The sequence below is a fragment of the Micromys minutus genome (genome assembly GCF_963924665.1).
Source record: "Micromys minutus genome assembly, chromosome: 1".
In the NCBI taxonomy this organism is placed as follows: Eukaryota; Metazoa; Chordata; class Mammalia; order Rodentia; family Muridae; genus Micromys; species Micromys minutus.
This window is the reverse complement of record NC_137969.1, coordinates 140,706,948-140,729,853: the sequence shown is the minus strand read 5'-3', so window position 1 is coordinate 140,729,853 and position 22,906 is coordinate 140,706,948. Positions and strand designations below refer to the sequence as shown.

At 35.5% G+C, this 22,906-nt stretch overlaps 1 protein-coding gene across 4 annotated transcripts in view; it reads right to left on the bottom strand.

The window, feature by feature from the left end:
* YTHDC1 (YTH N6-methyladenosine RNA binding protein C1) overlaps nucleotides 1-22,616 on the bottom strand; it is a 31,253-nt gene extending 8,637 nt beyond the window's left edge. For 2 of the 4 annotated variants that reach the window (XM_080914424.1, XM_080914425.1), the window contains exons 1-10: nucleotides 22,275-22,616; nucleotides 11,265-11,366; nucleotides 10,388-10,716; nucleotides 9,847-10,273; nucleotides 7,149-7,238; nucleotides 6,610-6,663; nucleotides 5,963-6,057; nucleotides 4,790-4,898; nucleotides 4,588-4,705; nucleotides 609-693 (exon numbers count right to left, since the gene is read on the bottom strand). In XM_080914424.1, the coding sequence (XP_080770550.1) occupies nucleotides 609-693; nucleotides 4,588-4,705; nucleotides 4,790-4,898; nucleotides 5,963-6,057; nucleotides 6,610-6,663; nucleotides 7,149-7,238; nucleotides 9,847-10,273; nucleotides 10,388-10,716; nucleotides 11,265-11,366; nucleotides 22,275-22,302 (1,437 nt within the window). In that variant the 5' untranslated portion in view covers nucleotides 22,303-22,616. The remainder of the gene's footprint in view (nucleotides 1-608; nucleotides 694-4,587; nucleotides 4,706-4,789; nucleotides 4,899-5,962; nucleotides 6,058-6,609; nucleotides 6,664-7,148; nucleotides 7,239-9,846; nucleotides 10,274-10,387; nucleotides 10,717-11,264; nucleotides 11,367-22,274) is intronic. The other 2 variants (XM_080914426.1, XM_080914427.1) reach the window with 1 other exon arrangement.
* Nucleotides 22,617-22,906: the final 290 nt, after the last annotated feature.

The window sequence follows — 22,906 nt, the reverse complement described above, 5'->3', positions numbered from 1 at the left end:
CTACAAGCTTAGACGAAGTTGTTACTTTTAAATATCAACACCTTTAACTTATAAGCAATAGAAATAAGATGAATAACTGTTGGTGCCAAACCACATTAAGAAACTATAATCATAAAAAGTTTAAGTCACTACACATGCTCATTTAATCTGCAGACTTTAAAACGTATGTATACATGTATACATCTGTGTTTTCAGAGGGCAATTTTCTATTTAGGAAAAAAACAGACATATTAATGACAATTCTAATACTATTACTATAAATTACTATGAAACTCTTATGAATTTGAGTCCTTGCTTCATCAGCACATATACTAAAAACAGAATGGTACAATAGTATGCCCCCTGTAAAAGGAAAATGCAGATTCATGAAGTGTTCTACATTTAAAATTTCTGTAATTAAAAACTACAAACACTTCCATCACTTTCAGTTTATTAGTGAAAATACCATTTACCTGAGTATCAATATTAATAAAAATCTTCCTAGTCAGTCACAATCACAGGGATCTCCCAAACTATTCTGGCTTTCAAAATTCATCTTTCATACAAGGTTTTCAAGTATCTTTTAATAAGTCTATAAAGCAGCTGACTAATATAAAGATTAAACAAACCTGTCCATCACGTCCAATCTTTACTGGCTTATGTTCATTCCAGGGATTGGTGAGATGAGCTGACTTGGTAAAGGGTAATTCACGCCTAAATATGAAACAGCATAAAGAACATTACTTTGCAAAATCTTTTAAGGAGGAGTACTACACTTATCAATATATCAACAGTGAACGTGACAAAAATGTAAAGAATCACTTACAGCGGTAGGGTATATAATCCTCTATAGAGAGCCTTTTCCAAGCCTAGCTCTTAAGAAAAAACTAATACCCATATTCCTTAACTTAAAAAGAAATTATACTTTTTGTGAACCAGAGTTGAAAATACTTAAGTTATACATTTACTACTGTGTTCCTACCAAACATTGCTTATCAGTAGCCCAATGTGGAACACTGGTTATTTATAAAAGTAACAAGCATATGTCAGCTAAAAGGAAAAAAATAAAAATAAAAAGCAGCACCAATAAAACTTCAATTATCTATCTACAATGAATACTAAATTAATGAACCCACATTACAAAGTATCCAAATGATAGTCAAGGTTGATGAAATAGCACACTACATTCTGATCTTTCACAAGGAGACAGCTTCATTAATATCTAACTTTGCTCAATACATTTTTTCCTTACAAGTTTTCTTACAGTTACAGATTATTTTTATCACTAGACGTATAAGAGCAGAAGAATACCCAATATCCAAAATAAAGGTCTCTGTCAAACCAAACACATCACACTTAGGGCTATGACTTTTTAGTACGATGGGCCATAATTAGACGGGAAGAGACTGCACACTGCTGGGTGATGTTTGATAACCTCAGCTAAGATATAACAGACAACTGTGGTGCCATGCAAAAACAAAATTTAGCCTATGTTAGAAATATCACTATGGATCCATGAAGCACACCACGCTACCTGCTCATATCAGTTACAGAATAGGATATAGTTATCTTTAGAACAGATTTGCTAAGAAAGAGTGATATGACATTGTTATTATTAATTGTACCAAAAAATATGGAAAAGATCAATTTTAAGTCACTCTATAGGGACAAATCGAACAAAAAAATAGACAAGCCTTTCATGGTTAGGCTATTAACACAAGAAGTAATAGGAAACATGAATAGGGTAATTGGAGCAGCCAACAAAGAACTCAAAGTAAAATTACTTAGTAAGTTTAATTCTGGGCATTCCATAGATTACAGTGCTATTCTGAGCTCACTCCAAGTGGCAACATGGGCACTGAAAATATTCCTCCTGTCTTACTTGCAAAAAGTATTTATTCTGTTTCAATTTTCAACACAGTTGCCTGAATTACTAGGGATTCAACAATTTTTAGTTCTGACAACCTAAATCTCATTTGTAGAGAAAAACAAAACTTAGCCTTCAAATGACTTACACACACACACACACACACACACACACACACACAAAAAATCAATGTAGTAAGTATCCGTCATCCACAACTTTTAACTTGAGTGTTAATATATTAACCTGAAAACATTTTATCTTGGTACACCTAATAATTTTAAAACATAAAACCCTTTTTGCCTTAAACTTTGTATCTAGGTAGGCTGGATTTGGGATGTAGCTTGGTGAACACAGTTCAAGCCAGTTACTATAAGACAGCCAATTAATGAGTCAATGTAAAAAAAAATTATTAAAAAAAAAAAAAGAAATTAACCAGGGCTGGAAAGATGGTTATTAAGAGCACTGACTGCTCTTTAGAGAACATGAGTTCAAATCCCAGCAATTACATGGTGGCTCACAACCATGTGTAATGAGATCTGATGCCCTCTTCTGATGTATTTGAAGACAGCTACAGTATACTTATAGATAGTAAATAAATCTTTTTTAAAAAATTAACCAATAAAACTCATCTTGTAAAATTAAGAAATGTATCAATCTGAGAATATAAAGATCAATACAAGTAACATTCTAATATTTAATCTGCTGTAAAATATAATTTTGTCTGTTTCCCAAAAGGCACCATCTCCAAACAGTTCAATGATAAACCATATTTTCTTTGGCCTTTAAAATTATACACCAGGAAATAAAAACCTTTTATACCCCTATCAACTAAAACCTGTCCATCTATCACCTCACTTTCACAGTCCCCTGTGCATGTTTGTGTGTGTATGATGTCAGTTCTCTCTTCATCGTTAAGACACTAGGGTTCAGACTAGGTCTTCGGGTTTCATAACCTGTACTTTACCTGTTAAGCCATGTCACAGATTTTTTTTTAAGTTTGTATTATTACTTAAAAGTTCTGCAAATAACTACACATATGTAAACCAGGGAGGGAGGGAAAAAAAGTTACCAATATCAGTCTCATTTCAATGCACTATAATTATAATTTTTAATTTATTCTGCTTCTACATGCTATAGCATGAACATTTACTTTTGCACAATACTGTAAGAAACAAAATAAACGCTATTTAGCCAATTTTTTATTTATCTATCAAAACTTAGATGCCTTTCAATTTTTACTATAGAAAATAATTGTAAAATTATAGGCTGGAGAGATGACCCAGTGTTGAAGAGTAACCAGCTCACAGCTGGCTTAACTCCAGCTCCAGGGATACAAATGTTCTACACAGTGAGCACCTGCTCTCTCTCTCTCTCTCTCTCTCTCTCTCTCTCTCTCTCTCTCTCTCTCTCTCTCTCTCTCTCTCTCTCTCTCTCACACACACACACAAAACCATCTGTAATAAGATTGGATGCCCTCTTCTGATATGTCTGAAGACAACTACAGTGTACTCAGACCTTAAATAAATCTAAAAAAAAAAAAAAAAAAAAAAAAAAGAAAGAAAGATAAAAAGAAGTGAAGAATCAGATGTGATAATGCATGCCTTTAATCCTACAACTTAGACACAGGCAGAAGAATATTTTTCAAGCCCAGCATGATCTACAGGCTGAGTCCCAGGGTCAGCAAAAGCTACACAGAGACCCTATCTTAAAAATAACAATATAAAATCAAGCAAACAATAAAAAAATTAAAAATCCTTGAAACAAAAAATAAAATCTTAAAAGATCTGCATAGTTTTGGGCTTCTCTATTCAAATTCAAATACAGTGCTTCACGAAACTTTGTGAAGTCTGGATGGGCCACATCACCATTCTTCTCTTCCTTCTCTTCCCTTCTTCCCTTCCCATCACTATTCACTCATACAACAACCTCATGGAGCATTTCAATGCTCTTCCATTTGCATGAACAGAAACAGCATTTACGCTTCTCATTTGGTCTCCTTAGTCTTGACTTAATATAAGTTTAGCCTGACTTGTAATTCAGTGATATTTGTGCCTTGGCCTATTGTGCTGGTGTTACAGACTTGTGGTGTTACCACACTTGATTTTATTTGTAACAAACACTTCTAATTCCTTTGAATTCCAACAAAGTCAGCTCATCAATAATATTCATATAGCCCATTTCATAATATTTAATGTCATATGTAATAGATGTGAATGAGCCATGAAATTATCACTTGCTTAATTAGCCTTTTCTGTACAATGATTTGGTATGATCATAAAGTTTTTATGTAACTCATGTTACATATTAACTCATGTTATAAAATTAATCAATTTTTCTGATAAACATAGTTGTCTTAATCCTTTTTAAGATACCCAAAAGCAGATTAAACATGTACTTACTGCTTATGTTCCTAAAAACACAAACTATTTGGCATTAAATAGCCCCAAAACTGTTAGACAACTAAAAGAGTAACTAACTGTTTTGCAATGAAATAAACACACCAGATCTTAACAACTGCTAGGAAAACCATATCTTTCAATAGTCAGTATTAATTTATTAAGGCAACAAGTAAAATATACTTTTTTATTTTTGACACACCAATGTCATGAATACAAAGTCTGAGACTACAGAACCCCATCATCCCCAAAAGGTAACAGAAACTAAATAAATTAATCAAATTACTACATAATTTTAACATTATTCCCATCCAGTTGCCCTTTCTCTGTATTGATTTAATTTACCTGCAAATCCAGTCAATTTTAAAAACACCTCCAAGCATTTTAGCACTCATTCCTGCTGGAAGCACCCAATGTATAGGAGATCCACCATGGTGTGATTCTGAAGACAATCTGGCAAAACCTAAGGAACCACAATATCACATTTGTCAAGTATCACTACAATTATTATCATACACCCAAAGTAACAAATCACTTTTATTCTTACCTTGAAATTTTCCACTTTCTCTGACAGAAAATATTAATATAACACTCCTTGCAGATCTAAATGCAAGATTTAACTTCTTCTCATTTACAGGCAATGTGGACCATACACCCTACAGAAATAATGCAAATTAAAATCAAATACTATAGTGATAAAACTCTAACAGAAAAATCTCATTTGTTAACTGGGAATCATCTGGTAAAACAACTTTACAACATCTAAACAAAGGGGATTGTCAGGCAAATCTTATGAATTCGAATTCTGTATCAACCGCTACAGCTGTTATTAAATCAAGATCATTTTTTTCTGGTATATGTTATTGAAAGGTGAGTAACCACATCTGTTTTCCTAAATAAGTGTGCTTAATCACAATTTAAAATGGGCCAGTAGCATTAAAGCCTTAAGTGAAAATGACAAAATTCTAGTTTTTTCTAAGTTCAAATTTTTTATTTAATTTGAAAAGATCTGTTTTTAACTAGAGATGGCACATATTTAGACTCCTAATGTAATTCTTACCAATTCTTATTAAAAGAAAAAAGAGAGAGAAAAGCCAGAGGCACACACAGGAGGGGGGATGAAGGGGAATGGGGGAGATCTTTTCATTCACATTTCAGCACTCTATCACTGTGGCTTAAACCACTTGAGGTAAAGAAGAGTGTAAATGGCTCAGCTACCTGCTCCTTACTTTCTCTTGGAAAGTTTAACAAGTAATCACTAACCCAAGTCAGAAATACTACCAACTGAAACATAGTTAGAAATGTGAACAATTGAAAATGCTGCTCAATTTAAGCTAAGAATTTTAAAGTATTTTAATAACTGGTGTAAAACACAAATGTACTTATTTCTCAGTGTTCTGTAGCAACTGCAGACCTGCCTTTACAGCTATAGCTCTCCCTTCTTCCTAAACCCAAGAGACTGTACATAAACATTTGGATGCAAAGGAAATATTAACAGAAAACACATCTATTACGGTATATATGATATCCTCTTCAACACTCCTGTAACCTGTAGTAAGACAAAAATGCAAATTCATACCACTACCAGGTTCCTAACAAGCCACAGACCAGATCTGGAAATGGCAACTAAGTCAAAGCATCTTAGGCTGCTGGAGGTAAATTTCATTGATCGTTGCACCTCATATAACTTTCAGGATCAGGACTGTTTCAATGGTAATACCTTTGCTTTGGCAAGAGACACATTCTCATGGTTGTTACTCTTTATGAGAAAAAATCTTGCATCCTGAAGGACATATTTGAGTTTACTGGTTTGATCTGGAAGAAAAAAAAAAAAAAGAAATCCATTTCCATTAACCATGGACAACACTACACACAGGTGTGCTAACTATACTAACTTAGCCGTCCAAACCCAGCTAAACTGTAAAAATCTCAAGTCACCCAATCAGTCTACAAAGCTCAGGCACAACAGAATAAAGCAAAGCTAAGGAAAAGCAGCACTGTGCAAGGGCAGCCTCGCCCAGTGATGTTCCGATATATCAGATCCATGCTTAAGTATGACAATTTAAGTTTTATAAACTTCTGAAAGGCTCATTGAAAGACTGATCATAGACTATTAATGCTGTTAAACATGTCCAAATGTGAATATACCAATCAATACATCTAGAAATGAAAATATCCCAAATTTTCCATAGTTATTATAAAAGACAAGCAGCAGAAAGCAGACAGAGAAAGGTTTTAATGCTTTCCCCCTTAACACGATACATCGGAACATGGCCACACTAAAACCTACGACTAATGAAGAACCAGTAAGGTAAGATAATGATTATGGAGCATGCAATGAAAACAGTTTCAAAGTTTAAATGATACCTTTTCGGACAGCACGAACGGAAGATGATAATTTCTCATGCTTCTTTTCTGAACCTGTATTTAGCCAAAGTACATTTGTTCAGATTGAGCTTTAATAGATGAAGACAAAATTTTTACAGTCTTGTCACATAAAATTCTCATTCAAGACAAATTCTTCCTACGCACCCACACACACAAAAATACTTCTCCATGTGTACGAGTGTTTTGCTTTTTGGGTTGTTCGAATTTTTTTTTTTTTTTTTTTTTTTTTTTTTTTTTTTTTTTTTTTTTTGATATTTATTTGATCCCACTCAGAAAACTAGTCACTGAATCATCATCTTCCAAGAGAAAAAAAAATGTGAAAATTGAAAATTCCACTGAAGCAGTAACAGAACAGGATTAAAATAAGAAAAAGCTTAGTCTCCTCTAGAATTATTACACTGAACATGCCAAAATTCAGTACTAATGAACATCAACAATTCACACTAAACTACAACCTCTACACTTTCTACAGCAAGTTACAGTCAGTCATCTATAATCCTAAAATTAAACGGGATTACCTGCATATGACTCTGATGCAGAACTGCCACTTCTATCAAAGACAATGGGTGATATGCCCCGAGCTCTCTTCCTTTCCTTTTTTTTCTCATCTAAAACAAAAACCAAAACAAAAAAAAATATTCAAGGCAAATTTTAAAATGTCACAATAGGAAAGAAGCTAGTACAGGTACTCAAAGGCTAGCTTGTCCTAACCTAATCTTGTTATCCAGCTCTTAAACAGTAATCATGTTTCTTCCTCTTCCCATTGCTCAACTTTCTGAGTCTCATTTAAAAATTCATGTCTGACACTGTCACATATTTCAAGCAGTAAAAACACACGCATAAGAGAAATCAGGTACTTAACTGCTTTATGAAGTTTTCCACAAGGGAGGGAAATTTGTAAAGCAAATATAACTTTCTTTGGTAAAACTCAGTATGTATTTTGTATGTGCTATGGAGTAACATACTAAGTCCGTTGCTTGTGTAAACTAGTGAAGTCTTACTGTGATGTATGCAAATATCAACACAAAGCATTCACACCAGAAGACACACACATATGAACATCACCAAAAGCTGGCTCCCCGCTTGTGTCTTCAATTCTACTTTTTACTACTTTGTTTTATTTTAAAATTGACCACTGAGGTTGTAATGGCAGCCCATTATACTTAAGAGAATGGGAATCTTTGGTACACAGTGTGTGTGTGCTTGGGGGGGGGGGTGTGTCAAGCTTAATGCAGAACTTTATAAATATATATATGAGAACTGAAACTGAATTCGGCCCCTTGCCATTTGTAGTCATATAATAAACCCCTTAACGTCTTTAGCTGGGAGATAAGAATATAAAAAGGAGAAAATATGTATTTTATAAAAGCAATGGAAATCTAAAAAAGAATTACCAATGATCACACATACAGTACCCTTCTTTATATAAATTCAGTTAACTACTTAAACTAAATTATCTCTTAATTCTTAAAGCACTCAATAAAATTTACAAATAAAAAACCTTAACAAAAAACAAAACAAACAAAAAGGAACAGTTATGCTAAAGTCACGCATTGCCTCAGTTACAAGACACAAATTGAAAGGCAGGCCTTCAAGTTAGAGTACAAGACTTGTGCTCTATGCTTTCTAAGTAAATGAAAACGATACTTTACAGCTTTGCTTTGTTGCTTTTTGAAAACACTAATACTTCCTAGGATGTATCCTCAAACAAATGCTGCAGATTGCCCATGTTACTTTTAAAGTATGAATCAAGGGCATTCTGACAATTCTTTGGTAATGATACAAAAACATGAAAAGTCAGATGGGCACACTAAGACTAGCTAATCTTTTGGTACTTTTTAAAAAATTATTGTTATACTGTTTTCAAAGCTGTGATCTTTTTAAAACTTTCTTCTTTGACCATTTCAAGAATAAAAGCTTTAAAAATTATATTTACAAAATATACCTGAGAGCATAATACATTTCTTGTTGTAAATCCCTGAGGTAACATGGGGGAAGGGACCAATGCAGATTTTGCCCAACTTAATTTATAACACAGTACCTGGCATTAATTCATAAATGAAATGGCAAAAGAATGTTTAGCATATTATATGAATAAATTCTACTATTTTTAAGTACAGAGAGGTTATGACTCAGATCAAAAGCATAATGAAATTCTCCTAGCAAACTAAAGTTTTTTTTTTTTTAATCAACCAGAGAATTAGGTTATAAATTACAAAAAATTCTGAGAAAAGGTAAACTGGAGAAAGTGGAATCTAGAAAATGAGTGATGCTGAAGTTAAATGTGGTCCCTAATATTTAAAAACTAGGATATCCAAATCAAAAACTTCCACACTAACCCCATTTTTCAAGCAATGTATATTCACACACACACACACACACACACACACTCCTAAAAGCTAAGCAAAATTATCTACATATAAATAGTGTCTTAAATAGATTCCACATAAGGCATTTTCAGAATTCCGGGTATCTCTTTTAGAACTATTGATAAAAAGTATTGATTTATTGTAAAATGATAGGCTATCCTTTCAATTTGAAATGTATTTGCTACAAAAGCAATATAGTATGAAGTAACCTAACTACAGTTAACTAACTAATCTAACAGATTCATGTAAGAACTTACTAAATATAAATTATTTCAGGGTCTAATCATCTCAATAAAACCCATTACTTGGCTCCATACCCAAAACATTCCTGTAAGAAAATTCCTTCTAGTCCTATGAGGGCTTTCACACATCTCCAGAATAACTGAAGAGTCTTCACAGAATCTTCACGTTAGCAATATTTTTTGGTTTTGCTTTTCAGACAGTCTTACACATAGACCAGACTGGTCTTCAATTCATAACCTTTCTACCTTACCTTCTCAAGTACTTAAGATTTCAAGCTATCTCAGTCAACTCATATGCACAAGATATCTTGTGTTTCAAGAAAAAGAATGTATTGTTTTGGCACTACTGCTACATGATAGAAAATTAGGAGGCATTCTACCTTGGAAATGTCCTAGTAACTAGTGGGAAAGATACATGTGAATATATAGCAAATGCATATGTACCTGAATAAGTTGTTGTAAATGATGAAAATGTTAAAAAGGTATAAAATTAAAACCTGAAATATACTTACACTTGGATTTGAACAAATTTATACTAAACCATGACAGCAAGGAAATATACAAATTCAAAAAAACTAAACAAAACAACAACAAAAAAACAGTACCTGATCCATCTGTTCCTGAACCAGATCTAACAGATCCATCTGTGAAGGAAACAGACTCAGAACCAGAATCACTGGCCTCACTTCGGGTGTCATAATCATTCCCTTCTTCCTTCTGATCTCTCTCATCCTGTTCATATTCTTCTTCCTCTTCTTCCTCCTCCTCCTCTTCTTCCTCCTCATCCTCTTCTTCCTCCTCCTCCTCTGCATCTTCATCCACTTCCTCATCATCTTCTGCATCTTCATCTACCTCTTCATCTTCCTCTACATCTTCTTCCCCTCCTTCCTCCTCATTCTCAGTGTTGTTGCCCTGTTCAGAAGAACCACTACTTCCTGTCTCATGGTCAGAGCCATATTCTTCAGAGTTCACTTCTTCCTTTGAAGACTGGCTGGATCTGCTTGCACGTCTATCAACTTCAAGCCCAATTCTCTGATGTTTAAAGAAAAAGGGAATCAGCAGTCATTAACAGACAAGGTCAAGATGAATAAAGAGTTCTAAAGCCTCAAAAAGAATTGCTTTATTATCTGCAATAACATGTACTACCTCAGAACCATCTGGTGTAGGAGACTTGGCCCTTCTTTCAGAATCCCTTTTCCGTAGACAAGTTTTTTCTGGTTGACTCTTATAAGGTTCTCTAGAGGAACTGCTTGACAGACGAATTTTTCGATCAGCATCTAGACGCTTGTTCCTTTCAGATCTTTGATATTCCTCATTTTTATATTCTGGAACCGACTTTCCTTTTGTACTAACTATTCTTTTATTATTGCTAACAGATGAACTTAGTGGCTTAGAAATCAATTGTCTTGAATGGATGGAAGGCTTCTGTCGCTTGGTTTCAGTAGATTCCATTCTTTCACTTTTTCTTTTTGATCCTTTAAAAAACAATTTACAGACATACAAAAGTATTTGCATTACTCCATTAATTTTATCAAGATTTATAAATGTGCATGATATAGGAAAAAATGCATTTCTTTAAAGTATCTAAAATATTTTTACTCCAGAACAAATTTAAACAAAACAGCTTCCCAACTGTTGAACTAAATGCCCATATTTGAAAGTTTTAAGTATTATTTTTATTATTTTGTGTGTTTGAGGTTTTTTGCCTGCATGTATCGGTGTACCCCATATCGTGTCTGGTACCAGCAGAGATCAGAAGCAGGTGCTAGATCGCCATGAAATACTAAGACTAAACCTTGGTTCTCTGCAAAAACAAGTATGCAAAAACACACACTAAACCATCTTCCAAATCTTTTCTTAAACAGTACTTTTATTCATTCTGATTTGGAGGTCTGTTATGCAAAATGATATTGTGGGCTTTGGCACTAACTGCCAAGGTACAAGTGCAAGAACAGATTTTTCATAAATCCAATCTCCTTTATTTAAACTGTATTTTTAGCAAAAAAACAAACAGAATGCTTACCTTTCTTCTCATTTTTATCTTGTTCACTCTCTGGATTGTACAGTTCATCATCCTGTTCTGGTACTTCAGTCAAAATATCATCTAAAACATTAAGTTCCCCATCTGCAAAATTAGAAATAAAATCAATATTAATCATTATTTAGCACTTACTTATAGGCATTCATTTTGAGTAATTGATTAAGTACCTGTAACCCTCAAAGCAGTTTGATCAACCCAACTAAATAAGAGTAAAGGACTCAAGTAATAGAAGTTATTATCACCAGAACATAAATCACCATCACAAAATTCCAAATATGGCCCACAGTATTTTTGTGATAGTCATACATAAAAATGCAAAATCTAAATATCTATCATGAAACACAAAAACTAGTTCATACTACAGGAAATGAAACATGAATATAGCTTTTTCTGTGGCTTAACTGGGAAAAATCAGTGAAATCCATGTAAGACTATTAATTTCATGACTTTGCAAGTATACTTAAGAAAATTAAGTCATTAGAGACAAGAACATATCATACAACTAAATAGTTGAAAAATACAGGTCTATAAGCATAGACCTCCCTCCATATTAAGTGAATTCAGATCAACTTGAAAGGAGAGTAAATTCCAGAGACAATGAAAATGACACAAACACAAATGTAACAGATGGTAACATTTATAGACTGTACTGGAAAATATAAACTCTAATACTTTTATAACTACTTTATCTAAAACTGTCATCAAAAATAGCTTAAAAATAAAAACTACTGAAACTAAGCAGGAGGTTCTTAGACCAGCCAGAACTACACAGCGAGTGAGCAAGAGAGCGCACGCACATGCATGAGGGGTGGCGGGAGAACGCCGAGAGAGAACACTGAGATTGTATGCTGTAGTCTAAACATTTCCAGCCTGCTAATGAAGATATTTACTTGTTCGGGAAGGCAACTCTCAATTGGTACAGCCTACAATTTTCAAAACTCAATACTGTCTCTTTATCCTCAACCCAATAGAAAAATAATTCTAAAAAATATATAAAAATACCAACTTAAACCAAGTATGCACTATATACATACTAGAGTTGACAGGAAATTTACACTGGTATGGAATTATACAGTCATAAAACCTGCTGAAACAATTACAGTAAACACCAAAGCCCACTAGAAGTATGGTGAGGTTAATAATTGAGTTCATACATAGGTTTAGTATGACTTTTCTCACTAGAGGGAAAAAAAAAAATCAAGACTCAAGATACCAGCAACCATTAATACAAACAAGAAAAAGGGAAGCAAAGTTAAACAAAAAAAAAAAAAAAAAAAAAAAAAAAAAAATCAAAAATGGTCTTTCTATTTATTAAGTATCCAAAAACTAAACTTGTTACTGGCATAACATTTGACTTCTCTGGGTGCTATGAATATTTATCTATATTTCACTTTTCTAAAATAAAAAAATATTTTTACTTACTGTTAACGAAAATCAAAATACGTTGAAAAGGATCATGTCATCTAATGTGTTTTTGCATCAAGATCTCTCAAAATCTGAATAATGCCAAGTACCATTTTAGACTATAATATTTTTAAAATGGGTTAGGGACTAGAAAGGTGATTCAGTGGTTAAGAGCATGGGTTTTCTTGAAGAGGACCTAGGTTCAGTTCCCAGAACCCATGTTGTGAATCACAATCATTCTTAACTTCAACTCCAGAAATCCAACACCACCTTCTGACCTTTGTGAGCACCAGGAACACATGAGGTGTGCAGACATACAAAACACTCATACATATAAAATTTAACAATCTAAAACAAAAATAGTTTGCTATAAACAATCCAAAGTTGGCAATGTTTAATTATTACTGTTAAAGCCCTTTATTCTTGAAAGAATGAACTATAGTCATAAAAAAGTTATAACTATCACAAAATAGGCAGTTCAGTGAAAATAGGCAAATCTTTTCAAGAAATAACTAATTTCAATGAGAAATAATTCAAAATCCAGCATTGCACCTCATGTGCTAATATTTAATATAAAACAAAACACACACACACACACACACACACACACAAATTGATATAAATTTCAAAAGCACACCTACATCATACTACCTTATTTTTAAAAAGCACTTTTATGATATAAAGTTCTTAAGGAATTCAAATTTAGGTACTGACTGCTCTTTTACAAAACGTCTACAAACTTTTTCAAGATAAATACTAACCAATCCCTACTTAACAAAACATCTTATAGCTAACACATTGCCACTTTCACTTACACAAGCTCACAAAATAAAGAGGGAATGTTTTCTCTCATCAACACTTTGCAGATAAAGAATTATAAGTTCAGGGGTGGAGAGATGGCTCTGTAGCTAAAAGGACTTGTTCTTGCAAGAGGAGCCCAGGGCTCGGTTCCCAGAACCCACATGAGACTCCAGTCCCAGGGTATTTGATACCCTCTTCAGACCTCCACAGGGATCAATCAGGCAGGCATATAGTACACAGATTTCCACATAGGCAAAACACTGCTACACATAAAATAAGTATTTTAAAAAGAAAACGGAGATGGATGTGAGTCAAGAGTTCAAGCTTTCTAAGCCTACAATTAGATGGGAGAACAGAACACAAGTACATAAAATTAAACAGTACGAATTTCAAATTAATGTTACCTTCCCCCCTTGCTTTGTACTCACCAACATTTAAATTTCACAGAAAACTATTCTTTTATTCTTCTAGATGAGTATTTTTATTTGTTCTATAGTAATAAGCTTAATATACAGCTGTATCAAGAAGTTGGCAGATATGTAACCAATGATTGTTATGGCTCACCAAGCCTATCTAATGGGTAACAAAATGTTGTACTATTCCTTGGTGTAAATGGTCACATTTTATTTTCTCTATCACTGAAGTTACTAACACATTTACTGAAATAAGATGCATAGGAAAGAAATGAGGAGATGAAGAAACTCGAGTTAGCTGTCCTATTTTATCCAGGAATAGAAAACCCTGTTTCAAGTTTTAATTTTTTCACCTCTAATCAGACATTAATAACAAACACAATAATTTAAATAAAATTTTAAAATACACATGTGACATGACAGCAGAAGAAATGGGAGGGAGGGCTATGAGGACAGTGAGGTAAGGAAGATAAAGGGGCGATGAATCTCTGAAAACACTCCTTGTTTGAAACTAGTTCCCATGCCAATCAAAAAAAAAAAAAAAAAAAAAAAAAAAAAAAAAAAAAAAAAAAGCCACAAATCATGACTGGGGAAAGAAAAGGAAATGAGTGTTGCAACCTATTAAGCCTTTCCTTACCAGTGAGACTGCCTACATCAACTCTTTTACATTAGCACCTCAGGCTTTATATGCACAATCTGGTTCAGTGCATAGAATCTATTTAGTAAGTACATACATTCCCTAATTATCTGAAGATACTACCCTGAATCATGATGCTGTAAGACAGTAACAATCATTTTCATTACTGCTCATTTCTGGGGAATCACCTAGGTTCTCTCCAAGTTTGGAATCTAATGATAGCTAGTAGTGTTTTAAGAATGCTTCAAGGGCTAGAGAGAGAGCTCAGCCATTAAAGGCTAGGCTCACAACCAAAAATCTAAGAACTTTTCTAAAGAACAGGCTGAAAAACAAAAAAAAAAAAAAACAAAAAAAAAAAAAAATAACTGCAGTTTCTTGGGTCCTCTTCCAGTCACTCTCCTTTATGACAGCTCCAATGTGACTGAGAGCTCTCAGTATGTATGTCGCAAAACTAGGCAAAGCCCAGCAACATCATCTGACATTTTATTTAGAGACAACCAATAAAAGCTACCCAGATTCATAGAAAAGGAATATAAAACTTCTTTACTGCTGGTAGAAATATACTAGTGGAAGATGTTTCAAAGAAGGTTAAAATACCTTTAATTTTATTTCTAGAAATTTTAATTGTAAGTTATAGCTTAACAATAACAGCAAAAATCTTGGCTTAAAAGACCAAATGAGCTTATAATAGTAGGTATCATATAATAAGTCAAGCTGATTCCTCTGGTAACTTCTTTCACTTGGTACACAAATTTTTTTTCAACTTAAAATGAATTATTTATGCTACTACTCTTAAAGACAATAATCATCTCTAGCATTTGATGGTTAAAAAAAAGTTATCCCCTTATATAAATAAAAAATAAAGTTACTAATTTTAAGACCGCTTTTTTAAAGTTAATACACTTCCTATCACTTTGTCCTAACTAATGCTTAACATTATTAATATTCTACACCACAAGCACATTAAACTGTGGGTGTCAAACATTGTGGGGTGGAGAGATTTGACACCAGTAAAAAGGAATGCAAAATAACCAAAACCTAACTCTAAAATCAAAATGAATCTGAAATGTTTCTGACAGCACTTACTATGTTCTAACCCTGTGAGTCCTTGGTTCTAAACATACAACATACATATTCTACACTGAGCATGTCATTCTGCAACACAAATAAACTGAGGTTTCTTAGTGTACACTCAAAAGTTTTACATTCTTATAGAAAGATACTTATTTTCTTGTGGAAAATTAAGATTATATTTCCATGCATTATATTTCCACAAGTAAATAACAAATATATCTTTAGATTGTATTAAAATATTTTATTTTTAAAAGTTGCTGTTTGGGACTGAAGAGATAGCTCAGCAGTTAAGAACACTGACTGCTTTCCCAGAGGTCCTGAGTTCAATTTCCAGCAACCACAGGGTGGCTCACAACCATATGACATGGGATCTGATGCCTTTTTCTGGTGTCTGAAGACAGGAACAGTGTCTTCATATACATTAAATAAATAAGTTTTTTTTAAGTTGTTTGAATTGATTTGAGTTTTACACCAACAAATGTTAAGTGAAGCTTGACCTGGGATTAGGAATCATCCTACAATGTCCAAAATGACCCTAAATATACTTGTACAATACAGATTTTTGGGAAATAACATAGATGGTCAACCTCCTCTAATATCAAATACCAAGGTTTTATTTTTTATGTAAAACAAAAAAGAACATAGCTTTTCTCAACAGTATGCAAATTTGTGTTTGTCTTTAACAGTAAAATTACTTATTATCCATAAATGTTAGGCATATTTTATTTTCATGTTTGTATTGTCTACCGCCACATAAGAACTTTTTAATCAAGAAAGGGCTCACAAGCAGTAAACGTTTATGAAGCCCTTTCTTACGTACATATATGCATCTATGATATGTACAGATTCACAGTAAGTGGACAGTAACACCTTCACCTAAGATTAAAAGTAAAAAAAAAAAACAGGTTGGTAGAATACCAAGTTAAAAGATTTATGGAACTCTTCAGGTCCCAGGCACTGCAGTAGCTGAGGGTTATTACCCTGCAGGAATGGCCAAGTCCAAGAACCACACTAGGACACAACCAGTCCCACAAATGGTACAGGAATGGCATCAAGAAACCCCGGTCACAAAGATACTAATCTCTTAAGAGGGTTTGATGCCAAGTTCCTGAGGAACATTCGTTTTGCCAAGAAGCACATGAAAGGCCTGAAGAAGATGCAGGCCAACAATGCAAAGGCAGTAGTAAGTGATGCACAGAGGCTATTAAGGACCTTGTGAAGCCTGAGGCCATCAGGCCCAAGACACCAAAAGGCCCCAAACTCAAACTCAGTTTCATCCTCAAACTCAGTTTCATCGCTCACCCCAAGCTTGGAAAGAGGATTCAAAGCTACATAGGGAAGAGTCGTAGGCTCTGCCAACCAAAGCCTAAGGTTTAAACCAAGACAGAGGCCAAAGCTCCAGTGAGGGCCCAGGCTTCAGCTCCAGCTTAGGCTCCCAAAGGTGCCCAGGCCCCTGTGAAGGCTCCATAGAGAAGGCTCCTGACAAAGTGCAGACAGACAGACTGCTGCGACACACCTGCCTACACACTATCTGCAGATGACCAGTGTCCTATGCTGTTTTTACAAATAAACTTGAGACAAGAAAAAAAAGATTTATGTACATATAATTAATGTACTGTAGGATAACACAAATTTCTGTGGGAATAAAAAAAAACTTCACTGTGAAGAGGTGTTTATACACCTTTAATCTCAGCACTCAGGAGGTAGACCTGAGTTTGAAGCCAGACTGGTCTACAGAGTAAGCTACAGGACAGACAGGGCCACAAAGAGAAACCCTATCTAGAAAAAACAAAAATAAATAAACTTATTTCAGTTTTTCCTTGTTGTATACACAGAAAACTTAGACCTAAAAATTATCTATTTCAAAAACGGGCAGTGCAATAAAATCAGCTCAACAAAACAGTGATTTCATTCAATATTTAGAACTAAGGTTCAAGTCCACTCAAAGGTGAATAGTCATCAATATCATGAAGTGAGTTACTGGATGCTTTGTTTTTTAAAAGGGCCAGTTATTTAACATAAAAAGCCCATATTTTGTTGTTTTCTTTCTTTTTTCTTTTCAGGACTATTGATCATTTATGGGCCCAGATTCTCACCTGAAAACAACCAGCTGCTGGAGCAGTCTTGGCAATCTTCTGTTAAAACAGAGAAGGTAACATGTCAAGACTGTGCATGAGGTGCTCTAGGTTTATGGTAATGAAACTATTAACTAATACTGTCTGAACACAAGCCATGCTGGTATCTCTAAAGACAATATTGCTGACTCTTGTTTAGCAGTATTTTATCTGCCTTATCCTAGGTAGGAAATATGCTGGGAACTTATAATACTCATGCAATGTAAGAGAAATTCAACTCAAGTTTCAGTTCAACTGGCATTGAGGCACAGAAAATTCAAAGTTCTGTTTGGGTTAATACAGTCATAAATCAATGAGGCTACATCCCGAGAAATATGCAGCAATCTCTATATAGTTTTGGCATCTCACAAACATCTTGCCCTCACATACTAAGGTAAGAATACTACAAGGTAAATCTTATAGAATCACATCATGCAAGTATTCACTTATGACTCAAAAACGGATGGAGGGTGTATAAATATATTGTAAAAGTACAGGGAAAAGACAATTCTAAGCATCCCAGTAGATTGACTTAACAAAATCCAAGTACTTTTACTATCATATCTTGCAAATATTCAGTATTTGCAAACCCAAATTTTACTTAGGATAGTGTTACTTTTTAAAAGGCTGCTTCAATTTTCTTAAATACATCTTTGGAAAAAACAAGTTAATAACTCCTCTACAGAAAAAAATTATCTGCAAATGCTTTGTATTTATATTATCTTTCATATATGGAAATCACTGTTAACTAAACAACTAACAGTTTGAGGTACAGGTACAAATTTCTAGGTAGAAAAGGTAAAACAAAGTAATACAAACAAAAATCACGGTTCTTAGAGCCTTGTTTTGACTTCAAGGGGATATTAAAAGCAACAAGACTAGTAATTGTGCTTGTGGTGTTTTAGACAAAAATAGAAGCAGGATTTTCAAAGTAGCTTAGCCTTAGATGGTTCTATCTTGCAAGAGTAATTCTAAAATGAAATTCCAAGAATTTAAATGACTTAACCAAAATCTCACAACTCTGCATAAGGTCATAAACCTTAACTCCAGAAAGACTGTTCAACAGAGTAACCTCTATGTGGGACACACCAAGATTGAAGGTAAATCTATACAAAATACTATTTATTTCAGCGATCGAGAGTACTTATAGGAAACTGAGATGTTAAGTACATTTCCAAACCCAGACAAGGAATCACTCTTTTTTTCTTCAATTCACTTAACTTTGAGTGAGGTAAAACAAGGCTACAGGATGTCTGGCAATCTCTCCTTTTGTTTGTAAGCAAAGTACATTTACATCAGGATAATCCCTCAAATATATTTCAGTCATTAAAGACACCATTCTCCTAAATGAGTCAGTGTGTTTTGCCAACATGTTATGTGTGTGTACCATGAGCAAGTCTGGTGGAGGTCAGACTATCAGACCTTAAAATTGGAGTTAAGGACAGTGGTAGTTGCCATGTATGGAGGTTCTGGGAACCAAACTAAAGTCTTCACAAAAGCAACCAAGTATACTCTGCTGCTGAGCTATCCTTCCAGCCTGAAAGGATCATTCTTCTTAATGATGTCCAGAGATTTGAAGAGAAACCTTCCTATCAATATTTTCCACCCTCCATGCCACCAATTGGCACCCAAAAATAGTATCCCTTTATTTTCCACTTCTACTACAGGTAAACCAAGACCCAAAATGGGGGAAGGGGATGTATACTAAACCATACTGTTTTATAGAGCCCTTTCTCAAGCAACTAGCTCACAAAAGTGCTAGCCACAACATGTATATAGGTGTATACATAGCAGCTTGTGTATGTATGCGTGTAAGTGAAACTCAGCTCTGCACTTTACACTGCTTCTGCTCAGTTATTTATTCAAGTTGAAGTACACAAATATTTAAGGCACAGAAGACAATTACTTTAAAACACCTATAAACAAGACAATCACACACCCCTTGCCCTCCTGAAGCTTGGAACCTGGAAATGTAGAAAGTTACTTACAAAAGTAAAAAATTCATACACATTTTGGGTTAACTACTCTTTGTAGACTATCCTGTAGGGGTTCAAATAAAATTCATGCAAAATGTTTAACAGAAAAGATGTGCATTTTTTCATTATACAGAAAAATGCATGAAATAAACAAGGTGCTGTGGTTTCCCAGTATTATTTTAAAAACTCACATTAACAGTCAACTTTTTGGACAAATCATCAACACAAAAATAGCAGGGAGCTGGTAATTTATCCAGGTATAGAGGATTAACTGAAGCATTACAAGAATTGATGTGTTTTATTACAAAGCCCAATAAATTCATTCTGGGATTAACATACAATAGTTGTAATGTTCTTGTTTTCTAAGACTTGTTTCTTAATCAAGAGTGTCCAAAAGTTATGAATTAAAAGCTTAAGTTTTAGCATGATTAAGAGTCCTTTTTATGGAAGATTTCTCTTGTGTAGGCCTAACTGTCCTGGAACTCATTCTGTAGACCAGGCTGGCTTCAAACTCACAGAGATCCACTTGCTCTGCCTCCTGAGTGCTGGGATTAAAGGCCTGCATCGCCAGCCACCATTATGTCTAAGATTCTCATAGGGTATAACTTTATAATTTCCTGTTAAACACATAACAAATGATACTAAATCCCTTAACATTCTCACTTTTACTTATTATTTATTTTATTATTGCCTTTCATGGGTCAGTGACAATGATCAAGTGACACTACACACTTACAGTACGTTTATTACTATTTGCATGTATAAAGAAATGATGTTAACTTAAAAAATTCACTTGTACCAGAAAATTTAAATAAAGCATAATTAGAAAGTTATAAAAAACTATTTCCAAATATTCTAAGCATGGGTATCAATTGACATCACTACTCAATAATCAAGTTTTGTGTTTAAACGCATTTTCACTAAGTCCATGTCTAAAAGCAAATGATTTTTACTTTTCTTCACTATGAATTGTTGTATAATACTCATTTCTAAGTTATCTTCGATTTAACAGACACTATTGACAACTTAATTTATTCACTTTTATATGTGGTTCACCTACGAGGCAGCCACTGAAACTCCTAAGTTGTAAATCTTATCCTGACAATCAAAGGTTGAATGGATCTTTATTGATAAAAGGATCTTCAGGACTGGAGAGATGGCTTAGAAGTTAAGAGCACTGGCTGATTTTCCAGAGGTCCTGAGTTCAATTCCCAGAAACTACATGGATGGTGGATCACAACCATCTATAATGAGGTCTGGTGCCCGCTTCTGGTGTGCAGGCATGCATGCAGGTAGAGCATTGTATACATAATCTTTTTTTTTTAATAAACAGGATCTTCAAATTTTTTACAACTGTCTTCCTTTATTCACTATCATAATTTTTTGTTCACAGTCCTTCAGGATGTCTCTGGGGGCAGCTCTTGACGGTTTAGTTTCAGGATAAAATGTAAAACTGCTGTTTGTGCATTGAGAATTGTTTCAAATGGACAGTGGTGGCACATACCTTTAACACCAGCACTGATGAGGCAGAAGTAGACATATCTCTGAGTTTGAGGCCAGTCTATCTACAAATGAAGTTCCAGGACAGCCAGGGCTACACAGAAACCACATCTCTTAAGAAAAAAAATTGCTTATAGCAAAGGCATCCATAATCTTAAACATATTCTCACTCGAGGTAGAGATTAGAAAAATGGAAAAAATGACTGCTCAGCCCACTTAACAAATCTTCCACCTCAAATTTAATGAGCCACAGGCAGAGATGTGAGAAATACGGGACAGCAATTGTGCTCTATTTTCATCTAATACTATTTTAACACTGTCACGGTAGTCCTAGGGCTGAGAAATCTCTCAAGACAGCATCCCATCTAGACTACTCTTCTGTGGTCTGGACCTATCCTAGCATCTGTGGCCTCTACTATAAAGTTGGTAATTCAGAAGAAATGACATTTTACCAACTGAAATTCTATTTTATCTCTCCAAGTCTCTATAACCTCCACTTATGTATTCCTGGCTGAAGCTTTTGAGAACTCTGCACTATTAGTTGCTAGGACTTTTGGGGGGAGGGGCACATTTTTTTTCTAGTATCTTTCCGAAGTACTCGAGGAATAACAGAGACGATTTTTTGCTTATCCAAAATAACAGTTAGAGGCTACTTACAGGTATTTCTCGAGAATCATCATCCACCTGAATGAATTAAAGTAGACTACTCACTAGTTTACCAATAGTCTAACTTACCTTATTTTCGAAAAGACCAACCAAAAGGATAGTTCAGAAAATACGCATTACATCCGCATTATCCTGCCAGAAAACATGCCCGGGGGCAGGCAACTCAAAGCAAGCCCTCTCCCGACCGCTCCCAGGAGTGAAGAGAAAGTCTGGGCCGAAGCAAAGCCCCGGCTGAGGTGTTAGGCGCGGCGGAGAGGACGCCAGGCCCAGCAGGCCAGGCCTCTCAGGGAGCGGGTCACGACGCGGCCGCCCGCTCGGCGCGTGGCCCTAACCTCCGGCCTCGCCCGCAAGGCCGCGGCCACTAGGTCCCCTCGCCTGGCAGCCCCGAGGACCCGTCCTCCACTCACCTTTCTCCTCCCGGCTGTCCGCCGCCATGGCTGCCCTCCGGCTTCCGCCGCCGCCACCGCCGCCGGGACGCGAGTCGCGCGGGCGCCGCAGCCGCGGCCGCAGGCGCACGAGTCCGTCCGTCAGTCCGTCCGTCAGGCCGTGCGCTTCGACCTGACCTGCTCCACTCAGCTCCGACGCGCACCCTTCCTCCCGTCCGCCGCTTCTCTTCCCGCCTGGCTCTCTGGCCCCGGACCGTGCGGGTTTCAACCTTTCTGTTGGGGTTCGGCCACCACAGAGACAAGGGGGAGGAGAAACAGATGGCGACAGCGGGCGGCGCTAAAATGGAGCTGCTTCCTGCGCGAAACAATCCCGCTCCCGAAATGCCTTGCGCTGTTTACGCTCCGTGCCTCTCGCGGAACGTCACAGTGCGGAGGGCGGGCGCGAGAAGCGGGACGTGAGGGGCGTGGTCTCAGCACGTCGTCCCGCCCCGCGCAATCTTGACACCCAGAGAACCTCCCTCCCTCCAGAGGGCAGAGGTTGTTTAGGTTGCTTTGCTGTGTTTCCTACTTTTCTGGGATGCGGATATCTCACCTGAAACGTTTGGTAGGCCTTGAATGGTCAATGTGAGACACCGTCAAAACGGGTGTTATGT